Below are 12,980 nucleotides of genomic sequence, written 5' to 3' on the forward strand. Positions count from 1 at the left end.
GGCAGCAAGAGACAGCGTCCCTGGGGACTGACAACAGATGCTGAAGGATCCTGAGCTGAACTCGGGGAACGTGTATTCATTCAGGCAGTCAGAGCTCCTTTTCCCTGACAAAGCCATCACTGAAGGCACCAAAACGTCAGAGCCAAACCAAAGTCCCTCTCTTGCCCCTGTTTTAGGCTAGTGGAAGAAAGAAATCTCTGGTTTAGCAGAGAAATCTGTCACACCCGGGAATTGCTGAACACTACATGGCAGCCATCAACCTGGAGAAGGGGGATTTGTGGGGGAAACATCGGCAAGACCTGGCTTGTTTCCTAAAATTGCCAATTGTAATTGGACTTCAAGATCTGGAACAATTGTGGGGCTATTGTGCATTGCACAGAAAATGATGCGAGCTCTGTTTGTCTTTGCCTCTTAAAGATGCTCAAGCCAGTGCGAAACACAGCCTTTTGCACCAAAATACAGCCCCTCCAGGGCTTAGAGATAAAAGAGGCACCAGGTAAGGAAGAAGACTGGGAGAGAGGCCAGGGAGCACCTACCAGACCCTGCCAGGGCCAGCAGGTAACTCCCCATCACCTGCCTAAAGCGAGGCCAGAAAAAAACAAGTGACACAAATCAAGTCTGAAACGCATCAGGAAGCAGACATGCAGGATATACACTTATCTGTGATAGGCAGCCTTCCACCTCATTAAAAAAAAAAAAAAAAAAAGAGAGAGAGAGAGAGAGATAAAGAGATCCACTTCATAGCACAGGGCACATCCTCCGATGAGGCTTTTAGTGTCCGAGCTGCATGGTCAAAGTGCTGGGGACAGACACTCAGGGCGGCTTCCTGTTTTCAGCTAGGATGCAGTGATTGGCATCAGCATAGTCTTCTTTTGTGCAATAACTACAATTATTTTTTTTAAAGGCCAGACAAAAAAAAAAAAAAAAAAAAAAAGTATTTTTAAGCTCAGCTGTTTACTTAGGGATGCTTCCAACTATAACAAGCCTCATGCCACATAACTATTCGTCCGAGGGAAAAAGAAAAAAAAAAAAAGAAAAAAGGGGGGGACACAAAAATGCAGAAGCATTGTCTCAGAGTAACAAATTCTTGGAACAGAGTGAGCTTCACATTTTAACCCCTGAAAGGTCCGTTCAGACCTTGCAGGGAGGCAAAGGCATGTGGGCCCTTTTGGCTGTGGTGAGGGTCAGATCACAGGCTCGCCGAAGTCAGCAGCTTCTGTAGAAGTGGGATTTTACCCGTGTCACCTAATCAGCATCTCCAGCACTAGTATTTGTGTCCACAGATGAGAAGAAAAGCATCCAGAGGTTTCTGTTGCAAAAGCAGGAATAACTCCAGCGCAGCTCACACGAGACCAGTGGCTGAGTGATCGCAGAACCTGCACCATTTGTTTCGGTGAGCGTTTCACCTTTGGCTTCAGTGGGAACAGGGTGAGTAACGTGGCCTTCTGCCAGGGTATCTGCTGATCTCTTCTCTAACACTGAAGAAGCCAGAGACAGAGATACTTCCTGCTGCATTAAAACAGTCGAGAGCTATTTTCCTTCCTGGATATCCTGATTTGCAAAGAGGAAAACCACCACGCAGAGCTCGGGCAGACCTCTGCGAATAAAGTTGCGTATCAATAAATTGTGACGTTTTTCTTCAATGAAATAAAGCAGACACCTTGGAAATGAAGTAAACGTGGGTGTTGCAATCTACTGCGGAACATCCAGGGGCCTCGCAGGAGGCTGTTTTCCGTACAATATGACAATTGTGTCTGAGCATCTCCTGAACCTAGCAGGGCCGATATAACGTGCTTGCAGAGCACGGCTCCCTGGTAATTCAGCTGCTTTGTGGAAATACATTCCTGGGCTTGTCCTTTGTCTGGCGTGACTCGGCTCATCGGTATGATATAGCGGTCAGAGCACAATAATTATGCAATTGATCTGTGTGCTGCAGACAGATACAATTACAACTCCCTCACAGAGCCCGGCTCTGAAACTTGATATTTCACCTCCAAGAACACAAGCCTCTGTCACTTAAGAGAAAGGATATTTTGCATTGCTGGCAGTGGTAGGAAGACCTTATCTGCTCTGCGGATAGCCAACAGGAGCCAACACGGCCTTCCCCCCACGCCAGGCATGTTAGAAAAGCACTACAACACGCCTCCTCTTCCACCTACCCTTGTTTCCCTCTCTGTGTGTTCGAATAAATCAGAAAAGCAGTGCTGATAATACTTCAGTATTTCCTCAGACTTGCACAGGCTTATTAGCTACGCTTGGAGACTGTTCAACTGAAAATTTTGAGATTTCTGTTGCACAAGGCAGCAACCGCTACAACCACAAAAAGGCTGGCCGGAGCAGCCCTTTGCGACACCTGGCCCGCCTGCTTCAGAGGCTGGGAAGGAGCCCAGGAGAAAACAAAACAAAACAAAACACAGCACACAACTTTGATGCCACTCACTAAGGAAAACAAACATCTTGTTTGTGTGTGTGGTTGGATGTTATTGCAAAGGCAGGTCTTGTGCTCAGCATCATCCTCTGAGCACAGCAAGCCGCTGTTGAGTCACGGAGGATGCTCTAAGGAGGGAAGCATGACCAGCCGTGGAAGCCTCTTTGATCCGTAAAGAGAGTAATGCGAGAGGGATGCAACAAGCAGAGGAGCAATTCTCTGCTGGGCTCTCACTCTAGCCATGTCCTAAACACCAAAGCTGGATTGAGCTGGGCTGGAGTCACTGGCCGAGAGAAAAATGTAGGCAAATGCCACCCCAGCCCACACTCTCCCCCACAAAAAAGCGTTTTGCTGCCTGAGATGCCTGCGCTCTCTTCTCTGTGGTTCAGCTGGCCCTGCTAAGACGGCACTATTAATGATGACAGTCTGAAAATCACTTTAAGAGACTTTATGACGATGCTGTTATTTGGCAAGTTACTAACTTGCCAAATGAGTGCTTAGACATTTTGGAACATGTAGCCACACTCCCATGAGCTGCAGGAAACAGTCAGCTTCAAAGTATTTGCCTTAAGCTGAAGGATTCACACAAATATTATCTGAATAGCTCCAGTCAGTAAATTAATTGCTATCCGTTATGAAATCCTGCTATAGATCCTCAGCTTCTTTATCGACAGCACTCCTTCCCAAGCTACTTGCTCAATGCTCTGCTCTTATTGATGTCCTGTGAGATGCTGAGCTTCCCTCGCCGGGCGGCTGGGTTTCTCCCGTGCTGCTGTTCTGCTGAGAGCCCTCTGTGGGGCCAGCCAGGGCCTATTTGGTGTTTGTGGGAGAAAACACCATTTGCTGCTGCGTGGGGCTGCGGTTTCGGCAGTCAAAGCTGTGTTCCCGTGCAGGGGTATGAGGAGGGGAGGGGGCCTGGCTGGGAGCGAGGCGCGCTCTCAAAGCATGCCCACAATGAATATGGATGGTCATCCATCAATTTATTTTAAGCACATTACTCCTCTGTCAGAAAGGGAAAAAAAGGAAAAAGAAAGAAAGGAAAGAAAAGACATATAAAATTAGGTTTGTGTCACTCATTTAACACTGCAATTTCCCTAGAGGATTATGCACCAAACAGAGATAGCAAGCTCATGAATATTAATCATTTCCCTGAATGCAATGCAGCCCTCCAAACAATAAGATTAGGGGAAAGTGCTATGCTTAATTTATGGATAATGGGAGAGGTAAAGGATAGAGCTCCCACAAAGGTAAGGCTCACAGCTGGAGAGAGAGGCCTCTGAGGAGGAGAATGACAGATCCAGATTTGTAAGGTAGCAGAAAAACATTTGGGGCCAAGCAGAAGCAAAAGAAAAGGTGCTAACAGAGCGTTGTCAAATTAAAATCATACTTCTCTCTGAACAACCACTGGTGACTAATGCTGTGAGCATGCCAGAAATCGGTGGTAAATTCAAGAGTTAGATATGTTTATTTTCTGTTTTCCTCTGCCCTGTGCCTTTATTTTGTGTTTCACATCCCAGAGGCCCCCATCCAACAACCCACGGAAACATGTGCCTCACTGGAAAGCTCGCCTTCCTCGGCGCGACTGCTCACACGTCGAAGGCAGAGGCAGTGCTGCCCTGCCTGGCTGCACAAAGCCTTTCGTGAGGAGTCCCTCATAAGCAAAGGAGATAAAGTACAGCAATAACACCACCAATAAGATGTGACTGAAAACCCCAGAAATTACCAGGCAAACTTAAGGCGAGATAGAAGTTCTGCAGCTACTTTCCAGCCGGGTTTCAATACGTCTATCAGTCTTTACTCATCTCTTTTCATATTAATCTCTCCCCCCCTCCCTTCTTTTACATTGATCTCTGCATCTTTTCTATTATATCCTTCTCTTTCTTCAGCACTGGAGAGCTAAATCAATGCATAAAGCACATCACACTCAACAAAAGGAATGCAAATGAAAGCAGCGCTCTTTTTCAATGTCCGCACATATATCTGGGTGCATGTGTACGGTGTTTGTGTGTGGGAGAGTGCATACCAAGGACAAGGTGCTCAGCTGCTTGTTAGACACCCATTTCTCAACAGTCCGCCGGGAACAGATCAAGTGCTAAAAAGCTCTGGGTTCACACAACTGCAAATCATAACTCTTGTGACCAGGGCCCGTTTTACATGGGATTCATTGGCTTGAACTTGGCTGGGATCCTCAGTAATCACAAAAATCAGGTGTCCCGGGAGTGAATAAGAACAAGGTGAAAGGAAAGCAGCCAAGAGGTAGGAGAGGGGCGCATCCGTCACAGCGGACAAGACTCTGACTCGCTGCTCTCCTACGAATCAAAAGGCAAAGTGAGACTTCCCCGTGGGACCCAGTTCTGGGCAGAGGAGATAAAATATGCAAAATCTGCTAAGCAAGGGGAAAAAAAAGTATAGATGATAAATTTCAGGATGGGAAGGGTGAGTGTACCACAGGACTTAAAAAAAAAAAAAAAAAAAAAGAAAGAAAAGGAGCCCTGCCAGATGCTTTAATTAATTAATTAATTAATCTCACTGTCGCTCTTCAGCATGTTGCAGGAAGAAAACGCTATTAATCTTATCTGTTTTCTTTTACTCGGCTTTGTGTTCAGAGAAGGCCAGGACAGCCTGACAGTAAAGACCACACAGTTTTCTTCCCTGCCTCCCTCCTTCCTTCCCCCGCGCCCCTCCTCCCGTGGCAGAGCAGATTGATCCCCTGTTATCTGATTAGAGAGGAAAGGAGGAGGGAAAACAAAACCAAGGGAAAAAAAAAGTCTAATTTTATTACAGGCACTAGCGCAAAGTGTCTTGAGAGCCTTCTGCCATTTATTCAATGGAAAGCTGGACCAATAAAAAAAAGCACATAAACCTCATGATCCTAAAAGGCAGACAGAGCAAGAGAGACAGAAGGACACCTGCAAACGGGCAGCCTCCATCCTTGGAGATAGCCAGCACAGCTGGCCATGAGCCTGAGCGATGTGCTCCAACTTTGAAGCTGGATCTAGCTTTGAAGTTAGCCCTGCTTGGACCGGAGACCTCCAGAGACTCCTTCCAGCCGAAATTATTCTCTGATTCATGGCTCTAAATGTAAAGCTTTATGGTGATTGCTTGTTCTGTTGTATTTCTCTTCTATCAAAGGAGGTGACGTGAGGTCTCTGCTGTGGATGTGAGAAGCCCACTCGGGCTTTGCTATCAAACCTCCTGCTATGGGACCTCGGTGACGCCCCTTCGGTCCTGCCTTTGCAACCCAAATGTTTAGCGATTATTTTCTGCCATGTGGGACCCCATCCTGCAGACAATTTGTGACAAGCATTGCATTCACTATTGTGGTTAGATTTGCTGAAGTCTAAAGAATGCCTTGTGGTAGTTCAGAAACAAGCCTGGAAGGAAACATTTGCAAGATCAAACCCTGAGGCCCCAATTCAGCAAAGCCTCTGAACATGTGTTTGAGGCTCGCTGAATTCTTTGGTGAAGAGGAGTGATTCCTGGGGCTCTAAAAGGCTACATAGTACAACTACAACATCACTGCAAAAATAACACTGTCTGAAATAATTACTTGTTGTCCTACAGGATTATAACATATGTCAGCCTCATAAACATGGAAATATATTACACTTATTTTTCTCTCCTCCTCAAACAGGGGCCCAAGCATTCTGTATTTTCCAAGAAAACATCCCACCAGTCTCAATGAAGGCTTTTGTTTGGCTAAAGACAGAGGACCCAGACTAATATTATTAGATTATGGAGAATGATGAATTTCTGTTCTTTATTATTATTATGTAATATGTCCTGTCACTCACTTCCCCATTACTTTTATGCTTTTCACAAGTCTTTAATGCTTGTTATGTTAAAACAGAATAAAAAGCTGTGCTCTTCATTTGCCCAAAAGATTCAGCAGCAGTTTCTCTCTATTTTTTACTGTCCTAATTCAAGACGGTCCAGCACCCATAGAGTCCAATAGGGCCTGTCTCATGTATTTCCTTCTCTGACTGCACCTTTCCCAGGGATTTGGTGAAGGCAACACCTCCCAACACAACAGCAGCCAGTCTGCTCCCACAGACCTGCCAGCACACGGAGGCCATCAGCACCACAACAGTCACACTACCACAGTTGTACAGTCATACAATGAAACATTTTTGAAGACTGGGTCCATGCACCTTGCCACTGATTTAGTTAATTTGATTTACTGACAGAAATCCTCACTTTTGGGATTTCACAAACAACCAATTGGATTTCCTTCACTTTTGTAATGCAGGACCTGTGCAAAACCACAGCCTCCTGAAGCTCATCAAACCCAAACAACTTGTTACCCCTGGGATTCCGCTTTCCTTTTCAACAGAAGCAAACCTGAAAAAAAACTTTCCCTCTGTGATGACATAGAATTACCTGAGTTTATACTGCAATTACTTATTTTTTTAGTCACATTGCTGTCAGACAGGTTTTTTCCATATTCACAACCAGCTCTGCAGCTTGTACTGGAGATGAACACGCACACAGGGTCCTGCACTCACCTGTCACAACACCGCCGTGTGCTCCAAGGGTCAGGACTCCAGTGTGGGGACATGCTGGGAACACGATGCAGCTCCTGCCCAGCCCACCCAGCCTGGTTTCCCTGAGAACCAGTGAGCACAGGGGAGGACCTGGCTGATGTCCTAACGTAAAGCTGGGATGTGGCCAAAGCACCAACCTGGACCAGGCAACTCAGGCCTGCTGCTGAGCAGGGTGAGACACACGCAGCTGTACAACTACAACTCAAATCCTTGCCACAACCAGCCTTGGACTACGCCTGGCTTTTGGAGAATCCAAAACATTTGCTTTAGTGTTTATTTCGCTTTCAAAATATTATGACTAATTTCTTTCAGTGTTTGAGGTCTAATTCAGCAAGTTACTTGAAACACAAACGTGACTTCAAGACCACCAATAGTCACAATTAGCCTTGACCATAAATATTCTCAAATTTCAATAGAGTGATTTACATATGGAAATAAGTACATCACCAAATCAGGCCTCAAGTCTCACTGCGTGGGCTGCTGAAGTAAAAATGTAGTAGTTGAGACAAGCAGTCCCCAGCCTACCACCCAAGGGAAACGTGTTGCCTGTGAGATCCTTTATATGTTGCTCCAGCCACAAGAGATAATCATCAGATTGCCAAAAAGAGCAAATTTCCGTCTTGCCAACATTGTATTATTTTGCTTAGGACCAATGCCCTGAGCTGCAGGCATGGGATCATTGTCTGTCCCATCTAGAGTATTTGCTTGGTTGATCTAGATAAGGAATCTGTTAAACCTCTTGGGAAAAGGCCAACCCTTCATAAACATTAACTTTGGTTTTAGAAGGTTTGCATGCTTCATCCTTCTCCAGGCCTTGCTGAGTCCAGTTTGGGAAATGCAATCCCAGAACTCAAAACTGCCCCACACAAGGTGCTGCATAAATTGGTCTTTTCCCTTCTCTGCCCCCAGCATTCCTAGAGAGTTTAATAAATATGTAAAGCTCACAACTGCAGCCCTGCTATCCCAGATAGCTCGAGCATCTTCCGGCCATTGTGCTTACAGGTTTTGCTAATCAGAGCAAACCAGGCTTGCAAATGAAATCTGATTAAGTAGTTTTCACCTCTCAAAAAGGGGATTAGCCAGACCTTTGATCCTCAGATATTGATTTGCAACTCAAAGGAGGTGTGACCTCAGCTGGACTTGCTTCTGGTCTCAGTCCCTTCCCCTTTCACTCCTCCTCCTGTTTACCAGAAAAAATCAGTTCATGTCTTCTCACGTAGCCAGATCTAAAGCCTATTGAAACCAGTGGAAAGCCACCCACTGACTTCAATGGGCTTTGGATCAGTCCCACAATGGCTGACTTAGCCTTAAGTCCGAGGCTGTTTCAAAGCCAGCAGAACCAATTTCCCATCAAAATGACCAGAAGCTGGGAAGATATGTTCGCCTTTCAGACCTACAAATTCCACCTTTTTTCCCTCTTCCATGACAACTCTTCATCTGGAAATGCTGAAAATGCTGTTGATTTTTCCTTGCATTTTGCGTAGAGCTGTTGCCCACCGTGAGTGGAAAGGCTCCGAGACAGACTTACCGATGCAATTAAAGGATAACTCCTGCAGGCAGAATAGGGAGCAGCCATCACCGTTGATCTTATTCATGTCATCACATTCTTCCCCCAGGTCTCTGCAGGCAGGGCACAAACGAGCAAAAAGGAGTCAGATGGCAAATGGCATCATCCCGATGATCGCTGTAACCCCTCTGCAGAACCCCAAAGCCTTGAAATCCAGTACAGCAGCGTTATGAGCCAACCCTGAAAACTCCTCTCCCTTCCTCCTCCAGCCCTAACTTTCATCATTCCTGGTTCACAAGCTTGCCTGGCCACTTCTCTCCTGCACATGTGGATACCACTTGCTGTTCTCTGATGAGGATATGAGCAACTTCCTTCATAGCTGGTGCGGCTGCAACTCAGCAGGTGGGGAGAAAGAGAACAGTAATCTCTGAAACCCTTTGTATTAAATCTGGAAAGGCCAGCCTGTGACCCCAGCACAGGAATAACAAGGTATGAAGCCCAGTGCTGGGCTATTCCAGGTGACAGCACTCAGAGGGGAGCAGTCAGCAGGGTGGTGTTGGGGATGGGGTCCTGCCTTGCTCCAGACCACACTGTTGCAGAGGCACGCGGGGAGAAGAGTGCGAACCAGATGAGAAAGGGGCTGCCACAGCTGCAAGTGGGGCCACAACCAACCAAGCTGTGACACAGTCTGGTTCCTGCTCGCTCCTGAGGCAGCTCAGCTATTGTTCGACGCTTGCTGCAAAGCCACAAGTGATGTTTTAGGAATGTGCAAACATAACAGTAGGAGAAAAGTTATGGAAAGCAAAATTAATCTGTCTTTCTCCACCTCTCTCTCCAAGACTGCCCTGGATTTATATGTTGTTTGATTGTTCTCTTTGATTTCCCTGCCTGTTGGGCCTCATCCTGCAAATACTTGCTGCCAGGTGTATCATCTGACAGAGTTGTGTTGTGTGATTGCTGATCAGCATTATTTAAGAAAATAATACTGTCTGGATTAAGCACTTGCTTGTTGTTACTTCCATCATGTAAATAATTAAATTATCTAATGCCAGGAAGCTTTGAAGCAGGTGGCCTTAAGGTCCAACATAGTAAAAGAATAAACCCTAACATAGTTGTGAATGATTGTTTTACATTTTCAGTGGTCTGGGGATTGGCAGCTGGTGAGAGGGAGGGGCTGACCGAGCACACGCAATTCCCAGCGCTCTCTCTCTAAGGCCAAGTCTATCACTTCCAAATGCATCCCAGCTCCAGTGATCGGTCGAACAAGAGGATGTATCAGGAACCCGGCCGGCCAGATAGCAGGGGTTTTACCCTGCCCACCAGCTGCCAGGTACGTGGGGCTTCATGTGTAACAACAGCGCCAAAGACAGTGTGAACTTTTCTAGCAATGCTCTATATAGGAAATGTCATATAAACGTATATATATATGCAATATGCATACACAAACAGCATAAACAGCATATAGCGTACTTTCATATCGATCCTGCTGTCTGGACTCCATTATCTGTATCTCTGTCTGTATCTACTGGTGCCAGGATAGCAGGGCCTAAGTTCCAATTAAATGTCATCATCCTGGTAATCATCAAGCACATGAGTCATTATCTACAGATGAGAGCCGGCCTAAGCTAAGGAGACATCAGAGGTCATCACTTTCTTTCTAGTCTCGGATCCTGGCTGAGTAGATGTGCTCAGATTTATCTGTTTGCTCGCTCCAGACTTACGTTTGGATAATCCCGTCTCCGCAGTATCCACTTCCAGAGATATACACAAGCGCGGGGGAAGGCTCACTCTCCTCTGCCCCGGAAACAATGACGACCTGGTACGTGTACGTGGTCCCGTCGCTCAGTTCCCTGCAACACAAGGGGAAATACTAAGTGATTGTACAACAAAGGCAGTAACAAAGGGTGGAGAAGGAGCTACTGAAATGGGGGCTGGCCACCAAAAAAGCAAGTCTTAGATCGGTCAGGCCCTCAGAACATTCCTACCTCATTTTGATGGGAACAGTTTTTGTTGTGGTGCCTTTTTGCTGTGAGCACCGTCAGTGCCCTGTATGTCCACGCTTGATTTAGGCCCAGCTCTGAGCACAAACAGGTGCAACTCTTGGCTATTTGACATAAAACTACTTGCTGATGACAACCATGCAAGTTGGGGCACTGGTGCCTAGGCCCGGCCTTGTGCAGCGCCAAGTGGTGTGGTGCCAGAGTTACTGACCGGCAGCAGTGCCTCAGAAACCAGCCCCGGGCTTTGTGTGCTCGGCCTCGGGGCACTGCTGCTCCTGTCCCTCCACAGCAGGGATGGCATCACCTGCAAGTTGGTGCTGCTCAAGGAACTCCAGATACTCTGCAAACATTGATTACTTCCTCACCAGCCCCACGCTCAGTCCAACCTCAGCTGGGGCTAGTGGGAATTTACCTTTTGATTTAAGACAGAATTGGACCAGGGCTGTTTCAGTGACAGACAAATGTGTTATCTGCTTTGTGAGGGTATTAGAACAGTAGAGTTTAAAAGGTTTCTTCATCTCCAGGACAGTGCAAATATAGGATCTGAACCATGGTACCAGATCATGGCATTACTATCTAAACATTCACATAAAGAATTATCAAACTGCTACGTGTTTATGCAAAACCTTAATCGCTTAAATCCCGTGCATCGGTAAATGAGAAGTGATTTTATGTGTAATACAAAAATAATAAAAGCCTAATATAATAGATTAGCTTGAACAATGTCTTTGGCTTTATCAGAACTCAAAATGTTCCACAAAGAACCTCATTACTATCAGCCTCATTGTGCTGATTTGTAAAGCCACGGAGCAGGGAAGGCAACACGATTTGCCTGAAGTCATCCATCAGGCTGCTGGCAGAGGCCACACCACAGCCCGGCTCCCTCCTAACCCATGCCAGGCCTCTACTCACTGCACTCGCATTGCCCCAATTACCGAGAGCAATATAGATGTCTTTCTGTCACAGGAGCTTGGGCAGAAGCGTGTATTAATGAAGTGTGTACTACGAAGAGGTATATCTGCTACACAGAGCAACAAGCCGCTGAAGTAGGTATCAATGGACTGTAGTTACGGAAATACTCAAGTTCGCGAAATAACGACCTCCTTACAACATTCATTAAATTAACGAGCATGACTTAAGCTCAGGTACTACACACGACATTTTTCAACAATGCTGTTTCTGTGTGCTTACAACACAGGGATGCGATTCTTTGTTACTGCACTTTAAATTGGGGATAAAATGCAGTGGAACAAAACCACCTCACAAGTGTTTTCTTACTGCTTCTTCACCCGACTCCTGTCAGCAGTAGCCTGTAGTGCCTATTAGGTAAACTTGAGAGAATTCAGGCAGCACCAGCAAGATCTTAGTTGCTCTAGAGATCGGGGAGATATCTACCTAGATATTAGTATAAGTGTTTATTTAATTAAAGTGAAAATTCTCAATCTTCCACCCTAGTAATATCCTGAATAAAATGGTCCTAAGAGCCAACCAGAAAAAGAAATGACATGAACTAATTTCAGCAGCCAAACACACTCTGATGCATAATACTGGGGGCTTCCTCTAGATTTCCCTCCTGGATAAAACCACTGATTAAGATGGGAAGCTTCTGCTATATACTGATAAAGTGAAAGTAGAGGCAAGCTTTGATTATTAAAGGATGGTTATTTCTCAAGTTCTTTCTAAAAACCATAAAATATTTAAGATTAACAACCATATTTGCAAAAATTTAGATTTTGCCACTGAATATCTGCTAACCACAAAAACGTTCACTTCTTAGAAAAAACTTCATACAAATGAACAGTTCAGGCAGCTATAACAGCTACAAAATAAACAAACCAACAGTGCTTTCTGATGTACTGCGATGACATGCGCAAGTGTCAAACACTTGCAGAAGTTTTCGAATTCTGACTTTGCGTATGATTTCCACCAACAGGTGATGGACAGGCATTCAGCTCACAGCAGAAAGTGTGTCTCTGCGAGCGTGTTTTAGTGTGTGGGAGTGTTTGTGTATGCTTGTGTATACATGTAAGCAAACCGAAAACAGGAAAAGTTCACATTTGTTTATGTACAGGGTGGGAAGTTGGCAGAACATAATGGAAGAAGATATAGCACTAAATTAAGCACAGGGGAGAATATGGTGTTTATGAATTATTAGGTGATTGGAGATGAATGTGTATGTGGGTGAATAAGACAGAAAACTGGAAATGAATGCTATTAGGTGGGGAGAGTTCTGGCGTATTTACTTATATGGGCTGTGAACACACAACTCCATTTGCAGAGAGCATGCTACGCACGTCAGAGAAGAATGACTTCAAGCACTGTGGTCTAATCCTGTCACCTGCTCCCTGCTGCCGAGGGGAGATCCCAGCTGCAGCCTGCTGCGAACACAAAGCTCTTGGAGAAGTGCTACGCCTTCACAGGCTTGGGATCCTTACAGTTTAGTGACAGAAAATAATTAAAAAAAAAAAAACAAAAAAACATACAGTGAGCAAAATATCCAA

The 12,980-nt window shown here is 45.5% G+C and overlaps 1 protein-coding gene across 6 annotated transcripts in view; it reads right to left on the reverse strand.

Annotated features, from left to right (window-relative positions):
- The window catches only part of PAPPA (pappalysin 1), a 361,581-nt gene that overhangs the window by 80,011 nt on the left and 268,590 nt on the right, over positions 1-12,980 (reverse strand). For all 6 annotated transcript variants that reach the window (XM_084494331.1, XM_084494334.1, XM_084494332.1 and 3 more), the window contains 2 exons: positions 10,201-10,329; positions 8,501-8,592 (listed from right to left, as the gene is read on the reverse strand). In XM_084494331.1, the coding sequence (XP_084350457.1) occupies positions 8,501-8,592; positions 10,201-10,329 (221 nt within the window). The remainder of the gene's footprint in view (positions 1-8,500; positions 8,593-10,200; positions 10,330-12,980) is intronic.

The sequence above is a fragment of the Aythya ferina genome (assembly GCF_964211825.1).
Source record: "Aythya ferina genome assembly, chromosome: 20".
NCBI classification, from domain to species: Eukaryota; Metazoa; Chordata; class Aves; order Anseriformes; family Anatidae; genus Aythya; species Aythya ferina.